Consider the following 21,513-nt stretch of genomic DNA (forward strand, 5'->3'; position numbering starts at 1 on the left):
CTCCCTGGGCTGGCCGCTGCGTGCTCCGAGTCCAGCCCTTTGTTGCCACTGCCCAGCCCATGCCTCCTGCTGGGGGGACGTGTCCTGGGCTGCTGACCCCACCCCAGGCTTTCCAAGCTAAAGCTGTGCCCCTCCCAGCTGGGATTCCTCCCAAGAGGTCACCTTGGGAAGCCCGGGGAGGCTGGAGCAAACAGGAAACGGCCCGAGGTGTGAGGAGGCACAAGGGAGAGGGTCTTCCTGGTCCTCCCGTCCAGCCCCCATTACATGGTGTGAAGACAGGGCCTGAGAGGGGAGGAACCAGCACCACCCTGGTCCGTTCTGCCTCCTACGTGGTCCTGAGATCTGCCTTGACTTTCCCTCTCCCAGCCCCCACCTCAGACCAGGCCCCACCTTGGACTTCTTGCTGCCTCCTGGGGCTCCCCATCTCCACTCGTCCCCCAAATTCATCCTCCACCTGCAGCCAAAGAGGGCCACTCACAGGCATCTTAAAGTTCCACAGGGCGCCCCACTGCAACAGGACGAAGTCTCAACTCATTAACACAGCCTCAAGGTAGTCCCCCGTCTGACCCCGGATGACGCCTCTGGCCATGTCTCCAGCCACATCCTTTCTTTCTCTGCACTCCGTCATCATGAATTAATATCCGCCTTGAATGGGCCATCCTCCCTCTCCTCCCTCACCTTTGCATTTCCTGATCCCCCTGCCTGGAACACTCCTCCATCTTAACTCTCCCCACCACCCCCCTAACCTGGCTGCTCCTGCTCATCCTGAGGTCCCAGCTCCAGAGTCACCTCCTCCAGGAAGCCTTCCCTGACTTCCTGGTTTGAGCTCCCCGGCCCCCCGGGGTTCCTGCTATGCTACTGCACACTGATGAGTTCCGTCCATTTGCTGCCCTGCCTGTCTCCACCTCCAGGTTTTGATCTGCTCTGTGAGCTAGACAGCAAACTTGGAGGCTGACGAGAATGGGGTGAGGAGGTCGGGGTGACCTGACCCCCTGCATGGTAGGAGAGTTGGTGTCCACACTGAGAGGGGGACACGGGTGGAAGAGCAGATTTTGGATGGGAGGGGGAGTGAGGTCCTGGGCTGGCTGTGTCGGAAGGGCCCGAAGGGCCAGCCAAGGGGATTGTGTAGAAAAGTCTGTGATGGTCCTTCCAGATGTGACCTCCGGAGAGACCCCAATGCCAGAGTGGAGGACGGGAGCACGGGGGGCCTCCCAGCTGCCTCAGTACCACTCCCTTTCCTAGGCTTCTCGAAGCCTGCACTCAGCTGCCCAGCCAAGGTCCTGCCACCTCCCCCAGGAAGCCAGCCCTCACCAGCCCAGCTGAGGCTGCTCTGTTCTCTCCTTGACCTCTTGGTCCTTAGCGCCTCTAGCCCTGGGCTATGTCTTGGAAGTCTTTAAGGTGGGGCCACATCCCTCCATCTCTTGTAGACTCCACATTGCTCCCCACAGGGACCGACACACAGAGAAAAAGTCTTGTGGCCAGGAACTCTGCCCCCTCACCCAGGCAGAGTGGGGTCTGCAGACTCTGCCAGCGGGATTCTGGGGAAAAGCCAGCAGAGGCCTCGAGAGCCTTTGGGTCAGATTGACACGGGCTGGCGAGCAGCGGGGAGGGGCAGGCGGAGGGAGGGGGCCTGTCTGTCCACTCTGGAGCATGTGCCCGGATGCCTGTATCCTCACGAGCCCCGGCCCCAGGCGCTCCAGCCAATGACCTACATCCCAGCGTGCCTCCACGCAGCCGCATGTCTGTGTGCGCATGTGTCCATGCACACGAATGCGTATTGAGGGCATGAGCACCTCACCAGGAGAACAGAGTGCCTGTGTGTGGGTCTCTGTCTCGGCTGGCTGTGTCTGCAAAGCCCATGAGTGAGCTGGTGAGGGTGTGGGGAACCCAGCCTCCCACCTGGGGGTTCCACAGGCTCTGCACCCGAGTGAGGGGGTCTGTGCTCCAGAAAAGTCAGCTCACTGGATCGCAGTTCCTGAAATGGCTGGAGGTGCCTGTCCCCCAGCCTCCAGCCCCACCTCCGCCCAGGACTCTCTCCCTTGACCCAAATCTCAGGCAAAGGCCTCCCCTGCCTTTGCTAATGGTGAACATTAGGCATTGAGAGTGGAGGGCGGCAGTGGAGGGAGGGGGCCTGAGACCACAGGATGAGGCTGCTCTAGAAGGTAGCCAGAGAGGCCAGGAGGGAAGTGGGCTGGGAGGCTCTTGCCTCCTGAACCTGGGAGTTGGGGGTTCAGGCCTCACTCAGGAACACTCCGGGGGCTGTCCCAGGTCTGCCCCTGGTGTGCTCCCTGGTTGGGGGGCAGGGATAGATATCCTTCTCCTGGGGAGACTGTCCTTGACCAAGTGGCTGTGCCAACTCCCTGGCCGGGAAGCCAGGGTACCTAGAAATAGGCCTGCTCTGAGTCTTTCCTTTAGCCAGCTCCGTGGGGGGCCGGGTAGGGGTGGCTGTGCTACCCCTTCTGGGGCTCTTCTCCCAGACTGGCCTCTGACAGCTCACAGGGGATGGACAGTGACCCGCTCAGAGTCTCTCTCTACTGCTGTCTCTCTCCTTCTGTCTGTCTCTGTCTCTCCATCCATCTCTCTGTCTCTCTGCCTCTCTCCTGCTGGGCCGGCCCAGCTCACAGCCTGGCCCCTCCCCTTCCTGCAGAGCCCCACTCCTCATTCAGTCGCACAGACTCAGGGGCAGCAGGAGAGAAGCGAGGCTGGAGCTCCGGCAGCTTCTCCAGGCCCCTCCCAGCCCGCTGGATTCTGTGCTCCAGGTCTCCCCTCTTTCCCTCAGCTCCCGGCTCTGCGGCCCTCCCTCCCCCTGCCTGGGGACCTCCTTGTCAACCCCGCACTGGCTCTCTGCTTCCTTCAGCAAGTGCCGGCTCCCTTCCTTCCTCCACACCTCGGGACCTCAAGCCCCTCTCCTCCTGCACAGTCAAGCCCCCCGCCAGGGCCGACTTGGCTTCCTCACTGCCCACAGGTCCTCAGCGCCACGCCCTGGCCCTAAACTGCTCCAACCAAGGCAACCAGTGGAGCCCCAATTGCTGAATCCAGGACGTTCTTGGGCACCATCTTACCTGCCCTCTCAGCTGAGAGGCCCTGTGGGGAGGGGCGGGGTGGGATGGAGTGGGGGGAGGTCAGGGCGAGGTCCCTGGAGCCTGGCAGCCCGAATCCACATCACTTTCTCTGGGACAATTCTGTAATTTCTCTGAATCTCCGTTTTCCCATCTGTGTTATGGGATGATTGCACTGGGCCTCGTCTCACACGGGTTGTTGAGAGGAGTAAACGTGTTAATACTTGGAAAACAGTCCTGAGAACGTTCAGGCCGAGTTAGCACTCAGTTGACATTGGCTGTCACGATTGTTATTACTACTGTGCTTGTCATTGTTTGAATCTCTCACCTACCCCCACGCACAACCCTCATGCCCTCTGGTTTCCCTCGCGCCTTTCTCCCCATCCCCTCTCAGTCCTCCCTGCGGGTCCTCTGCCTCTTCCTCTGGCCAAGCCACCCAGTTGCCCACAGGACTCCCTCTCCCTCCACAGCCCCCACGCTTTCCTCGCACCTAGGGGGTCTCAAACTCGTCTCCCCCGACCCCTGTCCCCCACACAGCCTAGTTCACATCCCTCCTGCACTGTTGCCAGCCCCCACCTGGGCCTCCTGTCTCACCCTCTGCATCCAGTCCCCACCCCAGACCAGGGGACTCTCTAACAAGTGCTCCTAACACCCCTTACTCTTCTCTGGTCCCCGAGTCAGTTCCACTCAGGGCTCCGAGGGCAGCCCTGTCACGCCCAGTGGCCTCATCCATTAGCGTGTCAGTCAGTTTGTCTGTCGCAGCTGTACCTGGGAGCCTCATCTCTGCACCCTGGCAGTTTTTGTGGAATGTTTGTTGAATGAATGACTGATGCAAGCTGTCAAGGGCTCCTCTGATCAATGCAACACATGGGGGGTCTTAAAGAGTATTGGAAGCCTCCCCTAGGAGTCAGCTCACTTGACAGGGGCGTCCCCTGCACCCAGGTTGGGGAGGGGACATGGGCTGGCCCAGGTCATGCAGAGAGTTCTCACTCTCACTGTGGGTCGAGATCACACGAGTTTCACCCCTAGAGATTTGGATTCAATTTGTTTAGAGGGGGCCTGGGCTCTGGAATGTTTCAATCCCTCCCCCTCCTCCCCCACCCCCACCAGGGAATTCTAAGGGGCAGCCACTGGCAGTGAAGGAGGGGTGCTGGAGCTGAGGGGCCTTCATTTCCCGCCCACGTTCACTTCTTTTAAATCACACTGGGCATTTCCTCTGGGCTAGCTCCACGCAGGGCCCTGGAGGCCCAGGGAAGCACGAGCCTGGGGGTCTGTCCTCAGGGAAGCGCTCAGGACGGGCACCCACAGCTACAATGACCGGGGTCAGGAGGCCACTCTGGGGAGGGGGACCCTGAGCTTAAAGATACCCAGGGCTTGGCCTGGCAGAAGGAGGCTGTGAGCGGGCATGGGAACTACAGGGGATGGGTCTGGAGGTCAAGAACCACAAGTGGCCTACTGGAAACCTCGAGCAATTCACTGAGGCTGGACCCCAAAATCCACATGGGTGAGGAAGGGGGTAGGGGCCTGGAGAGGTCTGCAGGGCCAGGCTCAGGGACTTGGGTTTTATCCTGCACCCAGGGGAGCCACGAATAGTTCCAAGAGGGGGTTGGGAAGCTGGGAAGAGCACATACTGGGAGAGAGGTCAAGAAGGTTGGGAGCCAAGAGGGCAGCAGCGCTCCCGGGCTGGGCCGCAGCTTACCCAGGTCTGCTCAGCCTCCTGTTCCTGTGTCTGGGCTTCAGAGGTCTCTGTTCCCCAATGTCCTTGGCCGCCAGTGCAAGCTCAGCTTCTAGGGAGAAATAGGAGGGTAACCCTCTAATCCTCCTCCTCCTGGCCCCGACAGTAGATTGTTCTTGATCTGAGACGGCCAGAGAAGGGGGTGCACCTTGACGAGATAAACCAGCCTGACTGTTAGGGAAGAAGGGGAGAGAAGGGACGGTGCACAGCTCTCAGAAATCTCACTGGAAAACCTATCCCCATTTTACAGAGGAGGAAACTTAGGCTCAGAGATCTTTGGCAATTTGCCCCTGGTCGCACTGCTAGAAAGTGGCAGAGCCAGGATTTGAACCCTGGTCCTGCTGGCTCCACAGTCCGTGTGCATCCCACTGTGGGCCACTGTGAGTCTGCACTGAGTGCCCCAAGTGCCTGGTCTTGTACCAGGGAGAGGCAGGAGGGGCTCTTTCAGAGCACAAGGGCCCTGGGGGCTCCACTGACTTCACCAGCTCATTGCATAGATGTGCGAAATGCGACTCTGGAGGGCCAAAGCTGGCAGGGGCTGATCAGGGAGGAGAGGAGTGAGGGTGTTACAATCAGAGTCGGCTTCTGGGAGGAGGCAGCTGGGGCTCGTGCAGCTAGAAGTGTGTGGAGAGAAACGAGGTTTGGGTTGGTGGAGGGCAGCAGGGAGGGCGCCCCAAGAGGGAAACAGCAGGAACACAGATGCAGAGGTGGGATGAGTGTCTGGAGAGTCCCAGCCTGAAGCAGGGGAGTGATGCCCGGAAGGCTGGTAGGCCAGATGAAGGCGTGCAGGGGTCGGGGGTTACCTCTCTGGCAGGGTTCCTTGACCTCAGCGCTATGGACAGTTAGGGTTAGGTAACTCTTTGTAGTGGGGCTGTCCTGTGCATGGGAGGATGTTTGCAGCATCTCTGTCCTCGACCCACCAGACGCCAGTAGCATCCCTGCCCCTCACCCCCAGCCCTAGTGGTGGCAACCAAAAATGTTTCTAGACCGTGCAAAGCGTTCCCTGGGGGTGAAAGTGCCCCCACTTAAGAACCATTGTCCTAGAGTCAGCAGGAGCCATGGAAGGGATTTGAGCAGGAGAGGGACAGAGCCCAAAGCTGCAGCCAGAAATCACCTGGGCTCCAGCCGCTGTCCCCAGCCCCTCGATGTCCACTCCACGCCTCCTCCTTCGGCTGACCTGGGGCTCCCTGAGTGCCAGGAAACCCTCCGCCAACGCGGATGCAGGGCTGAGGGCCGAGCTGAGTGGTGGACCAAAAGAGCTTGTGTCTGGGGATGGAACCTCCCGCTCCTCGGCCAGGGCATGGTGGGGGGCAGGGGGTAGTGATCCAGGGCCAAGAGCGGCTGCGAGGCTGGGGCAGGAGCTTGTCAGAGCCGGGATTTGGATAGAAGGAGCTGGAAAGGGGTGGGGAAGCTAAGCTGCCTGAGTCCCTGTTCACAAACAGGCCCTTTTCAGAGGCCCTGAAATCAAAGCATCCCAGCCAGTCGGGATGGAGTTTCGAACTCCTGACCGGTAGTCCTGGGAGTGAAGGGGTCAAGGGCAGCCTTCCAGGCTGGGAGGCCAGGCCAGGGTGGCAACACCCTCTCTTCCTGCTGTCCACGTGCTGTGTCTCAGAGGGAACCAGGGCTGCCTGGAGTGTGTTGAGGAAGGGTGGGGGCTGTGGAGGTGACAAGGGGAAGAGAAGCCCCATTTTCACCGTCTCTCCATCGCCAACCGTGTGCAGCCAGATGAGCTGCTAAAATGCACCACCAGCCTCCCCAACTCCCCTGCCCAAAACCTCCACTGGCTCCCCATGCCCCTCAGGATCAAGTCCACAGCCCTTGGTCTGCCCTTCAAGGATACATATCTCACCCCACCTGCCATGGCTCCTCAACTCCATGCTTCACCCAGGCCCAGAGGCTAGGAGCTCCTCAAGCACTCGGGCTTTCTAGGCCCCCACAGTTTCCAGGCCTCTCTCCTGAGCCTGGTACGCCTGCCTCCTCCCCACCTACATGCCCCCAAACTTGTTAACACCTACATGTGTCTCAGTGCCCCTTCAGTCACCACTGCCTCTAGGAAGCCTTCCTAGCCCCAGTGAGTGGGTGCCTGGTACGCTGGTGGCACCAATCCCTCCAGGATGTAGCTGTCTCTGTGTGTGAAGTCTCTGTCCTGGGGACAGCACTCGAGTCCTCTCATTTCCCCTGCAGCCTTAGGCCCAGAACAGAAAGCTGAGCATTTGTTGAAGGAAAGAGGGAGAGGGAGGGATGAAAAACATGTTTTTAGAAAAGAGAGAGGACAAGAGAGAGCAAACAGTGAGGCAATAGGGATGAGGGGAGTAGCCCTTCCTTCTGGCCGCGAGCAAATGTGGCAGGACGGACTGACCCCACAGGCCTATGTGGAGAAGCGGATATCATTTCTGTGGCGGGACTGCTGGACGGCTCATTCCCCCAGAGGCAGGGTCTTGGGCAGCGCCCGGCCTTGCTGACAGCCCCTCTTGAATTTGGCCCTTGATGCCACCAACAAGACAGGACAGGAATTCAGGGGAATGGGGGGGCCTTGAACTGCCCACAGTGCACTTCGCCCATCACTGGCCGTCAGTGGAGCTCAGATTCCTTGGCTCTAAGAACCCCAAGATCCAACAGACTCTGTCGGGGCCAGCGGTTTTCCAACTGTGTAGAGGAGTCCTGGGGTCCCAAGGAGATGCCCAGATGTTGCCAAATAGGAGACACCCACCCCCCTTCTCCTAACACAGTTCTGTCCAGAGCAAATGCTAACGTTGGGCTTGCCTGACAATTTTCATTTGAAACGAGGGTTCTGTGGCTGAATCAGTTTAAAAAGCAGCCACCCCTTCTGGAACAGATGGGAAGACCAAAGCCTAGAGAGGAATGGTGTGGCAGAGCCACGTCGACCTCCCGGCCCTTCCCGCTGAACCCCACAGCCCTCTGCGGAAAGTGTAAACATGAGTGAATGACTAGGAATCTGACAGTCGGTTTTGTTTGGTAACATGGAATGACAGCAAAGGACATTTGGTTTCTGGGGCGAGGGGTGGGGCATAGGGAGGCGGAACTGCCCTGAAGTGGGAAGGGAAGAGCAGAGCATACTGTAATTACACCATACCCAGCCTGCTTCAGAGCTGCTCAGAGATACTGCACAGACTCCTGCCTTTAGCCAAAGTAGCACTAGGTATGAAATCAGAATCTCAGGTTCAAAGCCCAACTCCTCTGTTTACTCACTGCATTGACCTTCGCCAAATCAGCCCCCTCTTGAGACTCAGTTTCTTCCTCAATGAAATGGGAGCAACACCACCCTCATCCCAGAGTTGTTGTGAGGGGTCAATGAGAGCACTGAGTAGGGGTTGAACAATTCCTAATGGACTCAGGATTCTTCCTTGTATGTGACCTTGAGGACGTTCACGGGCTCAGGTTCAAATCCCAGCTATGCCCCTTACCAGCTGTGTGACTTGAGATAAATTTCTTAACCTCCCTGCCTCAGCTTTGCCATCCGTAAAATGGGGATAATAGGGGCACCCACCTGCCTCATGGGGTGTAATGAGTTAATATGTGTAAAGCAGCTAGAACAGGGCTGCATCACTGTTTCTTATCAATATTTGTACTCAAATAATAGCAGCGACGAGGTCTTGCGGAGCAGCAACCTCGGAAATGGAATAAAAGAATGAATGAGATAATGAATGAACACAAGAAAAGTTAGGGTTCTCCCAGGGAATGCCTTAGGGACCTATCTCACCCAGGTCCTCACCCATGAGTGTTGTCTTCTAGCCATTCTTTCTCAGCTGGGAGTTCCCCTGGCTCCCTATCGCTGGGCCTCCGCCTGCATTTTTCTGCAAACACGTAGAGGTAGGATTCTATTTTGCCCCTAGATGACTTTGGGTGATAAAGAAGTAACTTCAGCCTCCTTGAATTGAATCTTCTCTCCAGAATGTGTAACAAAACTGGAAATTAGAATTGCCCTGGAGCTGATTATTCTGGGAGGGCACCTCCTGGCATTAAAACTAAATTAGATCAAGGTACCTCTGTTATTAGCAAAATAATTCGCTATGATTACAGAACGCAGCCGTGAATCCTGATGGCAGATGAACTTCAGGTGACTTACTTGAGACAAATAACTGTGCAAAAATCACAGGCTCATCTAATCGCTTCTCTACAGCGTTGCAGTTGGGTAATTATGCTAATGGTTGTAAGAAATCACCTTTTGCTGTCTGGGATTGGGAGGGCTTGAGACAGAAATGTGCGGCAGATATTTCCCGCTTCCAGCTGGAGAAGCTAGGCGCCATGTTTGGTTCCCAAATGGACCCTTTCTGGGGAGCTGGTTTGGCCCCGTGTCAACTGGGAGAGAAACCTCTTATGAATCAGAATTGCAGTGGCTTTGTTATTCGTCTCTTTTCAGATCACCTTTATATAGGAAATTGAATTTGTCTAAGTTCCACTGTTGGGCATGGTAATTCCAAGAGACAAGTTAAACTCTAAAAGCTCAGGACCTTTGAGTCAATTCAATGCAGCAAACGTGTGTTTGTGCCCACTGGGTGCCAGATACTGACCTAGGCACAGGCGGGGGAGAACCAGCATTTAAGAGTGTTGCTTTCTTGACATGGTCTCTTGTCCCCTTAGCAAGCTGAGAGAGGCAGTACCGTTCCCATTTTGGAACAAAGAAATGGAGGCTCAGAAACGTGAAATGACTTGCTCAAGGCGCTACTGCTGCTAATCAGTGGAGATCACTACTTCCTTCCACCAGAGGGATCTGGGCGGCTTCCTGGAAGAGTGGGCCTAGGGGAGGGCATTGTAGGTAGAAGAGAAGCTGAGCAAAAAACCCAGAGGCAGAAGATTAAAGGGGGGTGGTGTTCATGTATGGGGGACAGGGTTGGGAGAGTGGCTGAATATCATACCACAGAGGGCCTCAAATGACCAACTGACGGTTTGGACAATGGGGAGCCACTGCAGGTGTTTGAGCAAGGGAAGGATCTGATGGAATCTGAGAAGTACCCTGGCTGCAGGTGGGGGATCTGCTAGGCGGCTGCTGGCAGGGAGGGGGTCAGAAAGTGATGAGATAAATAATAGATAATTTTTTAGTATAAATATGTCCAAATAGTTCATAGGACGCACTTATACTAAAAAATTATTTCTTGTTTATATGAAATTCACATTTAATTGGGCATCTTGTATTTCATCTGGCAATCCTACCCCAGCTCCTCACACCATCTCCAGCCGGGTTCTGGGCACCAGCTGTGTCCTCTGCTTGGTATGAGTTTCCCCACTGGGCACACAGTCTGGCGAACTCCTATCCACCCCTTGAGGCCCTACACTCCTTAGTATTTATCAGGTACTGTGGTCATTACTTTCTCTCTTTTTCTTTTTTTGTGAGGAAGATTGTCACTGAGCTAACACCTTTGCCAATCTCCCTCTGTTTTATGTGGGATACCACCACAGTGTGGCTTGACTAGCAGTGCTAGGTCTGTGCCCAGGATCTGAACCTGTGAACACCAGGCTGCCGAAGTGGAGTGCACGAACTTAACCACTATGCCACTGGGCCAGCCCCTGGTCATTACTTTCTTGTGTAATTGTTCTAATGTCTGTCCCTCCTCTCAGCAGCCAACCTTACTTCCGGCTGCACAGGAACAAAAAGTTAAGGTCGTGACTCCCTGCATTTCCTGACCCCATCTCCACCCCAAATTGCCTCTAACTTCTGCTTCTGTCCCAGGATGAGCCAGTCTCTCCATCCCTCCTGAGGCCTTGCCTGTTCCCTTGAGTGTCACTCACCTCTCTCAAGGGCAACTTGAAAGTCCCACTGTCTCTCGGGTCATTCCCACCAGCCAGGACACACAAGTGCTTCCCGTGCTCCCTATCACCGGGTGAGTTCGCCCAGAAGCAGGCTCTGAGCCGTACCAGCATGCAGGAGGTTTACCAGAGCCTGCCCCAGGGCTCAGTGCCTGTGGAAGGGAATGGCAGGAAGCAGGAGAAGTAGAGCTGCTGTGCGGTCTCAGAGCAGGTCTCGGCCCACCCTATGTGGAGGCAGCAGGTAGGGGTCCGGAGCAGGGATGGCCTTCAGAGCTGTCCTGAGTAGTGTCAAGGGGCTGGGCCTTTATGCCCCTGGGGTGATTGGCCACTGATGTAGGCCACCCTGGGACGGAGGTGTCACCTCAGGTGCAGTGGCTCACCTCAGCGGAGGCCACCCCCAAAGAGGGCCATCTTGCAGCAGCCTCCCCACCCTCGGGGCGTGAGTCCTCTGTTCTCCAAGGAAGGATCTGGGTTGCATGTCCCAGCATCCACCACGCATCCCCCCAAACCCAACCATTCCCCTCCACGACCCCTAATCTCCTGAATTCCTTCTGAGCAAGCCCCTCTGAAGAGCTGTCTGTCCTCCCTTCCTCACTCCCAGGCACCCCTCTTCTCTGAACGCGCTCCTGTTAGCCTCCAGTCTGGACCCTTTAAATCGGTCTTCTTCCTCCAGACGAAGGGATTTCTGTAAAACTCAAGCATTGACTGCGCCTCCCCTGCTTAGGGTCTCCCAGTAGCTCCCCCAAAGTCCCCACTCCTGGGCATGACATTGCGGCCCCTCATGACCCAACCCTGCTTCTTTTTCCTGCCCCCTCTCTCACAGCTGCTTGACTGGAATCCTTGAGCACGCTGGGTCCTTTCCAGCTTGTCGTGCTTGCGCATGGGCTGCTTCCTCTGCCTGGCTAACTTCCCTCTCTGCTCTGTAAAGACACAATCAGAGGTCATCTCCTTGGAAGTCCTTCCGGAAACCATCGCTTCAGCCCACCAGCCCAGACTGGCATCAGGGCCCCCACAACCACCTACGTACTCCATCATGAGCACACTGGGAGCTCCTTACATTTGGGTCACGGGGAAAGCACCCAGGGGTGTGCCATGGGTCCTGGTGGACTTGTCGACCATCTCTTCCCCTGCACATGTGAGCAGCTCACTGCTCTGTTTACCTGTGTCCCCAGCACCAAGCCCAGAGCCTGGCGCAGAGCCTGACATTGACTCAGGCACCCGGGGAATCCACGGACAGCAGGGGTGGGTGTGAGAGAAACTGCAGAGACAGACTCAAAGCATCGGAGGCTGACTAAACTCACACAGGGCTGCGCCCCTCAAAACAGGCCTGCCCTGGGAACTGGAGCCGTCCTCCGTTCACTGGCACCTGACCCTTCCTCCGTTCATAGCGTCAGACGCCAGACACATTCTCTCTGGGTGTGGAATTCTCAAACACCTCAGAGCCGGAAGGGAGGTTTGCACATTTCTACTGTTTATTCTCTGTGACCCTCACTGCCCTGCACGCACGCTGGATCAGGGCTTCTCTCTGCTCCCCCCCACCCCCATTCACGTCACCCCTGCCCTGGGTTCCTGTGGGCCTGTGTGTTCATCATATGATATCTGGGTCGATGTGGTTTTGAATCTCACTTTCATATCAAGTGAGGGCCCACCACCCCAATAAGAGATTAAGTACTAACTGGTTAGTTTGTACGACTGTAAAATAGTGTATGCATGAATACAGGTGTAGCACAGTGGTTATAAAGCCTAGGATCTGGAGTCAAACAGAATGAGTTTGAGTACAGGCTCTGCATTGCCATGCTGTATGATGTTCTGCAAGTTGCTTAAACTTGCTGAGTATCAGTTTCCTCATCTGTCTGTCAAGTGGAAATAGATAGTAACAGAACCTCCTCAAAGGTGTTTGTGAACATGATGTGAGAGAAAACATGAAGAATCTGGCAAAGCACTCACACTTGTGTACATATCCATGTGCACAGATGTAGAAAATTCTGGCAATTAACAGTGTCCAAGAATGATAAACAGAGCCTAGCATTGGAGGTGTGCAACCAGACTTGGATTTGCTTATTCATTCAACAAACCTTCAGTGAGCACTTCCTATCTGCTGAGGTCTTTGCTGGGGGTGGAGGAGCTGCAACAATGAACAAGACCAGACATGGTCCCTGTGCTCAGGAATGTCCAGCCCCGGGAGGGTGACACATTTATCCAGTGATCACACAATAAAGGTACAGTCACCAACCGTGATGAACGCCATGAAGGAATGGGACTCAGGCCATGGGTGTGTAGTGTGCAAGGCCAGGGAGGGCTGCCCTGAGGACATGATGCCTAGGCTGCCATGGGAGGAAGTTAACCGGACCAAGGAGTGGAGGGGACAGAGAAAAGTGTTCCGGAGAGGGGAACCTGTTGTGCAAAGGCTGTGTAATGGGAAGGAGCATTGCATATCTGGGCACCTGGAAGCTGGTGGGAAGAGGGAGAAGGGAGATGGCAAGAAGTGGGGCTGGAGAAGTGGGCGGGGGCCGGACCACCCAGGGCCTGGTAGGCCACCAGAAGGCAACACGAAGCCATTAACAACTTTTAAGCAGGAGTCCAGGTGATATGATTGGACCTGTGCTTTGAAAACCTCATGAGGAGACTACGTAGACAGGGACCAACAGAGAGAGGGGCCAAATGGACGCAGGAAGCCAGCTCTGTTCTTACTCAAGTCCAGAGATGACAGTGTCTACACTGGCCTGGAAACACACATTTGGCAATCACCAGCATAAAGCCAGTGGTTGAAGCCACGGGCCTGGATGCAGCTGAAGTCGCCTGTGGAGAGAGTCTGGAAGGATAAAAGGGACTTGGACAATCTCCAGCTCCAGCTTTTGTAGCCCAGGAGAGTAAAATGAGGTAGCCAAGGAGAGAAAGAAGTGACTAGAGAAAAACTGGGAAAGGATGGTGAGATGGAAGGGATCAGAAAGTTTCCAGAGGATGAATTATGTCCAAGGGGTCAGGTGAGATGAAAATGGAAAGGTGTCCTTTGGCGTTACCAACAAGGAGGTCATTGGTGACCTTCTTGAGCACTGAGATGGCAAACCTTAAGCTGGGTGAGATTCCTGTCTTTCATGGCCATTTGCATGGGACAAAGTGCCAAAAGTGGCTAATGTCCATGTCACCAGGATAATATTACATTGTCCAATGCAACCTGGATCAAAGAGCATCGGCTCATTCGCCCAGAAAGTCTCATCTGAACCCATGAAGTACACAGCGTTGTTCTTTTCCAGGGACCATATAGCCCTGTTGACTTTATATATTTGTTTGCTTGTACAACATGTAACAGTGGCCAATTCCTCCTCCAGAGTCTGGACTGTAAGCAATTTGCAATCCTGTATGTTGCCTTGATGGAAGCTCCCGACAAGCAGACATATGTGGATTTTGCATATACAGTGCAGACAATGCACTCGGTAAACCGCCTCAGACACGTCCCTGGGGAAGGTGCTGCAGGCTCTGTCACCCCTACAGATGGAAGCTGGCAAGGAACAGACGGGTCCAGATTGGGATCCCTGGGCTACATGCGAGAACAGATTGGAGGGGACCAGAATGGACGTGGAGAGACGGGGAGGAGGGTCCGTGGTTATGAAATGCGCAGACCCTTGCCCAGGGGTGGGAAAAAGGACAGGAGGAAGGAGCACCAAGGGCAGTAACTCAGAGCACACTTCTGACCCTCCAGGCTCCTGTTACATGCTTTTGTTCAGAACTGGAGAACACCCCTTGGCATTTTTTAAAATCAGTCTCCCACTTTCATAGTAACCCAATCGTGTTCCTCCCACCCCCCCTGCAAACATCTTCCTCTTGGCCAATATTCACATAATTGCTACCTGTTCCCAAAACAGGGCCACGCACTTTGCCTCTATTATCTCATCGAATCCTTGCAAGTACCCCTAGCAATAAGCCCTGGTCACATCCTGGTTGTACAGACACAGAAATTGTGGCTCAGAGGGATGGAGTAGCATGGCCTTGGTCACAGAACTGGCAAGTGGTTCAGCCTAGGTGTGAACCCAGGTCTCTCGGATCCCAAAGGTCACAGTAAGATCCAAGAACACTCAGTGAAGACCAAGCGGTCAATCCGCATTGTGGGATTGTTTTCCTTTTGAGAGTTTGGCATGACCCCTTTTTGTTTCTTGTTTATTTTTTAATTTTTTTTTATTCTTCTCCCCAAAGCCCCCCAGTACATAGTTGTAGATTCTAGTTGTACGTCCTTCTGGTTGTGCTGTGTGGGACGGCACCTCAGCATGGCCTGATGAGTGGTGCCATGTCCGCGCCCAGGATCCGAACTGGCGAAACCCTGGGCCGCCAAAGCGGAGTGAGCGAACTTAATCACTTGACCACAGGGCTGGCCCCCCCTTTTTGTTTCTCAATATTTGGGTCCCCTCACCCCTTTTATTCATTCAACAAACCTTCCTGAGGCCAGCCTTTGTGCAGGTGGCAGGGCTGCAGTGGCGGCTCAGATAAGCTTCGTGACCTGGAGGAGCTTACAGGGGCAACAATCCACAATGTGCTAAACAAGGACGGTGGGGTGGGTGGGTGCTGTAGGCATCCTCTGCTTGGGAGAGCAGACGCAGACTTCCCAGGGGCTTCCCATGGGCTGAAATGCCTGAGCTGGATCGTAACAGGAGAAACAGGTCCTGGCCCGGCAGAGATAGGGAGGACAGGCATTCTAGGAAGAGTAAACAGTTGGTGCCAGAGCTTGAGGGCATGACAGAGCTTGGGGGCGTTTGGGAACCGGGCTGCACGATGCTTTGGAGGGAGAGTCTCAGTTAGCTGGGACTAGGGTGTGAAAGGTCCCAGAGGAGAGTGAGGAGCAGGCTATTCATGTTCTTAAGATTTACCGAGCGCTTCACCATGAGCCAGGTTTGTGCTGAGCACTTCACAGACACGTGTTACTATTCACGGACTGTATTATTTCAGCAAAAATACTGAAGTTCAGAGCAAGACTGGATTTTATATTTTATACCACCATGCTTGCTCTGTACCTAAAAAAAGGTACAAAGAGGAAAACAAACAGCTGTGTACCCACCACCCTGGTCAAGAAATAAAACCTCACCAATCTGGGTGAAGCCCCTTTCCGCCACCCTTCACATCTCCCTTTCCACCCCAGAGGTAAACAGCTCGCTGAATAGTGTATTTATCATCCCTCAGAGTTCTTTATACTTTTATCACATTCCTAGCAGTGTATGGTATCATTTAGTTTGGCATGTTTTAAAAATCTGTATGAATGATACTATACAATTTGATCTTCAGCAACTCGCTCCCCACCCCTCCACTTAAGATTCACGAGGAATCTCTAGTCATTCATTTTCACGGCAGTATGGAATTTCATTGACCAATTGACAATTTGTTCACGCGTTCTTCCGCTGATGGACACTGAGCCTGTTTCAGATGCTTTACTAGGATAAGCCCTGTTGCAGTGGGCAAGCAAAACGTTCTCTAGTTTTAACTCAGAAGCCAAGTCTCTGGGTCACTGGGGTGTGAGCATCTTCAACATTTCTGGATGCTGTTAAATTCTTTTCCAGTGCAGTGGTACCCATTTCTCCTCTCACCAGGTGTGCCTGAGAGCTCCATCCACATCTTCGCCAACACTCTCTGCTGTCCTATTTCTTTGCTTCTCGCCAACCTCACAGGTGTGCAATGGTGCTTTCCTGGGGCTCTATGTCGCATTTCCCTGATCAAGAGTGAGACTGAATATCTTTTCATATATTTATTGGCCATTCTGTTTCCCCTTCTTTGAATCGTCTGTTCAGATATTTTGCCTGATTTTTTCTTGCTTCTTTTGAAAACAGATTTGCAGATCTTGTACATTTTGGATATTGTGTTCCAAATATCTTCTTTTGATAAACAGGAGTTTTACACTTTAATTAAATGTGTCGATCTTTATTTCGATGGTTTGTGCTTTTTGGGTCTTTAAGAAATCTTTCCCTATTACAAGGTTTTTGCGTTTAAGTCTTTAATCTGCCTGAAATTGATTTTTTTATGCATGGTGTGAGGTAGGGATTTCATCTCATTTTTTGCCAATATGGACAGCCAGTTGAGTCCATAAAATCACCATTTATAGAAAAGTCCATCCTTTCCCCAGTGACCTGCGGCACCACCTCTGCCGGTTATCAAGTTTCCATACATGTGTGGGCCTATTTTTGCAGCCTCTATGCTAGTCCATTGGCCTATTTATCTATCCTTGGGCTAATATCATATGGTCTAGTTGTACCTTTTTAGGCTCTTAGCACTTCCTCCCTTGAATTAGAAGGGCTAGTAGCTTCCTGAGAGCAGACCCACGTCTTATTCATCTTTGCACCCCTTTCATGACTCATTATGTGAACCTCCATGTCATGCTTTTGTCGGCAAAGCATTTCTCACACTTTGTCTCTTGGGCTCCTAAGACTCCTTTATGCAGAAGAGGAAACTGAGCCACAGAAGTAAGATTACCTGCTAAGGTCACATAGCCGGAAGGGGTTGGTTAGGGATTCTGTAAGATTTCAAAGCCATCTTGGGCATCCATCCCATGTTGCCCGGGCTCTGAAGACCTCCACTTGACCCCTGGGCTCATCTCCTAAGTGATATTCACTTCTTCCTCCCTTCATTCAACCGGCAGCCCCTGAGGAATGTGTGTGTGCCAGCTTTTGTCGCTGCAGGGTCCCAGACCCCATTTCTGGGGGCCTCTTCCCAGTGCTGGAGGCCAGCAGGGGGGGAAAGTCGTCTGAGGCTTGGGGTCAGCGGGAGGAAGTCTGGGGGGGTTTCAGTCATTGAAAGAACCCCAGCCCGGGCGTGCGCGCGGTCCAGGCGCTGCCTTCACAGAGGACGCCGGCTTCCCCCAGGAATTGGAGGCGTCCTCCCGCCCTCCCGCCTCGCCAGGCAGGAATGCGAAGGATCAGCTTTCAGCAGAGCGCAGCTGCCGTTCCGGGGAGCTCCTGGTGCAGGCCCTTCCCGAGCGGCCGAATTAACTGGTTCTGTCTGTCCAACTGGGAGAGCAGCTCTCGCTAAAAATAGCGCCCTGCCAAGCGGGCCCTGCGCCCGCCGGGAGCCGGGGCCTCGACTGTGGGAGTTCGAACCGCGAAAGTGCAAGGAGCCCAGGGAGCTCCGCGCGCCCCGACCCCGGGCCTGGCCCAGGTGCCACCCTCCCAGGCCGAGGCCGCGGGCACGGCGCTGTCCTCACAGGTGCCGCAGAGGGTGGAAGGCCCGCGAGCCGAGGAGCGGCCCAGGCCGTCCGGGATGGGAGCCGACAGCGCGGCCTCCCGCGCGCTCGCCTGGGCCTCGCTGCCCCTGCTGGGGCCTCCCGCCGGCGCGCTCTGCGAGGACACGCTTGGCAGCCGAGGTAAGGCCGGCCGCCCGCGGCCGTACCCCTCGCTCTTCCCAGGCCCTTGCTGGGGCCTCCTTCTGCGTCCCCACCCGAGGTAGGCGGCGGGGGACGAGTGGGTGGTCGCACAGGGCTGGGGGAGCAGAGCCAGGCGCTGTTTGCAAACTCACCTTTAGTTTGAAAAAGTCACCGTCTCGCTGCCGCGTCCCAGAAGCGGTCGCCTCTTTGACCTCAGTCTTCCTATCTGGAAAATGGGACAATAAAATCGTCAAGCTTTAATATTTTGATCCCAAGATAAGTTAGGGAAGCCGCGGCAGTGGATCACAAGCGTGCTGGAGAAGTCTGGCAGAACCCAGATGAGTCCTCGAGAGCCTGTGTTGGTGGGAAGGGCTGGAGGTGCCTTCTCTCTGCCGTCCTCCCCACCCCGCCGGCCTCTCCCAACGCTCTGGACCTGGCATCGGCCCACGTCCCGCGCGGCCAGAGATCCAGGCGCGGCGCACAGCAAAGTTTAAAGGGTCAGCGGACGCACGAAGATCCTTGCGGGAGAGCAGGTGTAGAGTGGGAGAGGGGTGAGCGAAGCAGAGTCGTGGTCCACTCCCCGGTCCCATACCCCAGAGCCCCCGGGCTAAAGCAGGGATTTCTCTCTGAAATCCTGGAGGCCAGGGAAGGCGCGCAGTCCAGCCGCACAGAGGGCCTCCGCGGGCCGGCTGAGACCGCTGGGCCCGGGAAGGGGAGGAGGCATGTGGCCGGGCCTAGATCCCGGGCCAAAGCGGGGACAGGGGGCGTGTGCCGGGAGCTGAGAGGTTCGGCCCTGCCCAGTCCGGCCGGGTGGGGTGGTAATAGTGGGGTCGATTGGCCAAACAGGTGCGCCCCCGCCCCTCGGCTCCCCGCCTCCGGTCGGTCCCGGCCGGGCGGGCGGAGCTGCGGGTGGCGGGGCCTGCGATTGGCGGGGCTGGGCCGGCCGGGTGGCCGGGGGAGCCCGGGAGCCCGAGCGCCGCGGCGCAGGCGGAGGCGCGGAGCCGGCCGGAGCGCGCCCCTGCCCGGCCCCCGCCCGCTTGGCCCGCTCTGCCTGGCTGGCGCTCCGGAAACTTTCCTGCCTCCCCGCGACCCCGCCACCTCGTGACCCTGGCCCGGGGCAGCTCGGGCTCCGGCGCGTTTGGGATGGCAGCGTCCAGCGGCCCGGCTGGCGCGTAGAGGTAAGAACTAGGGCCCCCGAGTGGGTATTAGGGGCCCCGGGGACTTGAAGGGGTCCCGGAGGGATCCGGGGTTCAGAGGATCTGGGGACCCTGATGGGAGGTACGGGGATGCCGGACTGAGGAGGGGGCCTCAACTTTGTTTTACTTACTCCTCTTCTAGCCCACAGCCCCCTCTGCCGCGAGAGTCTTTGCGCGGTGCGTTGACCCTTTGAACTTCCCTGTGCGCCCTGCCCAGATCGCAGGGTCCTTGGGAGAGACCCGCGCGGGGTGTCAGGAGGAAGGCACCCCCGGCTGGGGCCCGCAGCCGGCGGGGCTGGGGGTGGGGGTTTTCTCCAGCCTCCAGTGGTCTCCCAAGATCTCAGACCCTCCTCAGCCCATCCTCGGGGTTGGCGATTGGGCAGCCCCTCCCCTCTGCCCGGAGCCAGGCACCCCGGGGCACCCACGTTTTGAGTGTTGTTTTGTTCAACCCGTAGCCACTCCTCAATTTTCAGGGGGGGCGGGGTCGTTGAAGTGTAGCCGCTTTTCGGTTTCCTGGACTGCCTGGAACCCCACCCTCCATGAAAACACCTTGAGCTAAGCCGAGTGGGACTAGAGACCCAAGACATCTAGGTTCCCATTTCCAGCCTGGTGGGAATGATGGTGGGGTTTTCTGGTTTCTGGAAGGTCTGTTCTTTTGAGCTGTCAGGCTTGAGTCATATGGAAATTGCACCCGTCTCTTCCTGCCCCCTCCTGCTATTTAGAGGGGAAGTTAATTTTTATTTGAATTTAATTTTGATTAAGGGTAGATAAGTAGATAGCTTGTCACGGATGAGGATCATCTTTAACATTATTTCCCCTCAGTGTCAAAGCCAGATTCATTTCTGGGTTTTCTTGGCCTAAGACAGTACACCTGAGGGTTAAAAACCAAACCAAACACCAGCTCTGGAGCCCAGAGAACCTGGGTTCAAACCCCAGCCCCACGGCTCACTAGCTGTGTGTCCCTTGGGCAGGTTTCTTAATCTCTCTGAGCTCAAAGGTCCCACTCCGGGGGGGCATAGTCAGGCTTTTACAAGGTAAGGTGTGGAAGGCACCTCGCTCATAGGATGACAGCCTTGGGCTGCCGGGCTGCATCCTGGAGCTTAGGCCCTCTGCTGCCTGAGGGGCCCAGTCCCTTTGTGCCTCAGTTTCCCCTCCTAGCCAAAGTTGGTGTGGACCAGCCCCACTTAAACGGCTCTTTCGAGAAAAGTGCACAGATCCACATACCTCCGAGGCATATGATTTCAGTGGGTTTGTAGGCCTCAGATTTAAGGTAGCCCCGGCCACCCCCCTCCCTGTCCTGAACTACTTGGAAGGTGCCTGTAAGGCTTCCTGTCTTCGGCTGACCTCTCCCCATTCCTTTGGATGCTTGGAGGTAACGGTTGTAAATATTAGGGAAGTTGCAAATGCACTAATTAACCAGCATAATAAGGAGGGGGCTGACCTGCAAAACGTGGCTCAAAGTCACCTTCAAGACCGTCCAGACTACCCTCTGCTCATTCTTCCTTCCCTGGCGCTGTATCTCCACCCGGTGAACATCTAGTCTTTTTTCCTGGGATCCTCTAGTGACAGTCAGCCCACTAGGCAGCTGGTTTCATGACTGGGCAACTCCATTCTGTTAAAAAATTCTTCCCGTTTGGAGCAGAAATCTGTGTCCCTGTTACTTCTACCCGCTGGTTCTAGTGCAGCCCTTCAGGCTTCTCTTACTGGCTCAATTATTCACTGTGGTCCCCTGGTGCCTGGCATTCTGTTTCTTCCTTTAGGCATTCGACACACTGAGCTGAGCTTGGCAATGATCACGGCACATTTATTGAGTGTTTATTATATGCCAGGTCCTGGGCTGAGGGCTTTACACATACTATTTCCTTGCATCCTGAAGACAGCCCCACGCCGTTGATTCTTTTCTTACCCTCGTTTTGTATTTGAAGAAACAGGTTTAAAGAGGTTTAAGAGATTTACCCAAGGTCATACAACCTGTAAGGAGCTGGCTGCATCCCAAACCCAGCATCTGCCTTTAGAACCCAGGCTTCCAATTGTTACTTTTGTTCTGTGCTGGCGTGCATGCCCATGAGTGTGTGTGTGTGTGTGTGTGTGTGTGTGTATGCCTGGGTCTGTGGTGTGTGCTGGCAATGCTTTTTTCACAGTCACGTGAGGCACCTGTTGAAATGCAGATTCCTCATCTCCGCTCCAGGCCTGGGAATCTGCACTTTGTAAACCTCGCCAGGCCGTTCTCAGGTATATCACTGTCTGAGACCCACAGCCCCAAGGGATGCTTAGGGAGAGAATGTGGAGTATGAGTTCCAAGAGATCTGAATTCAAGGCTTGGCTTCACTCTCTTGAGCTGGTTACTTTTGCCTTCTGGGGCTTTCTCCCAATTGTCAAACGGGCATGGTGTTACACCCACTGGTGGGGTGTTTGCTGTCT

The 21,513-nt window shown here is 55.3% G+C and overlaps 1 protein-coding gene and 1 long non-coding RNA gene across 26 annotated transcripts in view; one reads left to right on the forward strand and one right to left on the reverse strand.

Annotated features, from left to right (window-relative positions):
- Positions 1-18,700, reverse strand: part of LOC111770584 (uncharacterized) — a 39,221-nt gene extending 20,521 nt beyond the window's left edge. The window contains exons 1-3 of one of the 3 annotated variants that reach the window (XR_002803870.2): positions 18,489-18,700; positions 18,049-18,122; positions 4,759-4,846 (exon numbers count right to left, since the gene is read on the reverse strand). This is a non-coding gene — a long non-coding RNA (uncharacterized lncRNA). Of the gene's footprint in view, positions 1-4,758; positions 4,847-18,048; positions 18,123-18,329 lie in introns of all 3 variants that reach the window. The other 2 variants (XR_011432484.1, XR_011432485.1) reach the window with 2 other exon arrangements.
- DAB2IP (DAB2 interacting protein) overlaps positions 1-21,513 on the forward strand; it is a 194,376-nt gene that overhangs the window by 6,989 nt on the left and 165,874 nt on the right. For 5 of the 23 annotated variants that reach the window (XM_023628802.2, XM_070251027.1, XM_070251032.1 and 2 more), the window contains exon 1: positions 18,832-19,074. The exons of 12 other annotated variants lie outside the window; for them this stretch is intronic. Coding sequence is in view for 2 of the 11 variants with exons in the window: in XM_023628796.2 (XP_023484564.1) it covers positions 17,794-17,896 (103 nt within the window). In the remaining 9 variants the exon portion in view is untranslated. Of the gene's footprint in view, positions 1-17,461; positions 17,897-18,831; positions 19,075-21,513 lie in introns of those variants that run through there. 6 more of the 23 variants (XM_023628796.2, XM_070251031.1, XM_023628805.2 and 3 more) reach the window with 4 other exon arrangements.

This window comes from Equus caballus, chromosome 25 (genome assembly GCF_041296265.1).
Source record: "Equus caballus isolate H_3958 breed thoroughbred chromosome 25, TB-T2T, whole genome shotgun sequence".
Classification (NCBI taxonomy): Eukaryota; Metazoa; Chordata; class Mammalia; order Perissodactyla; family Equidae; genus Equus; species Equus caballus.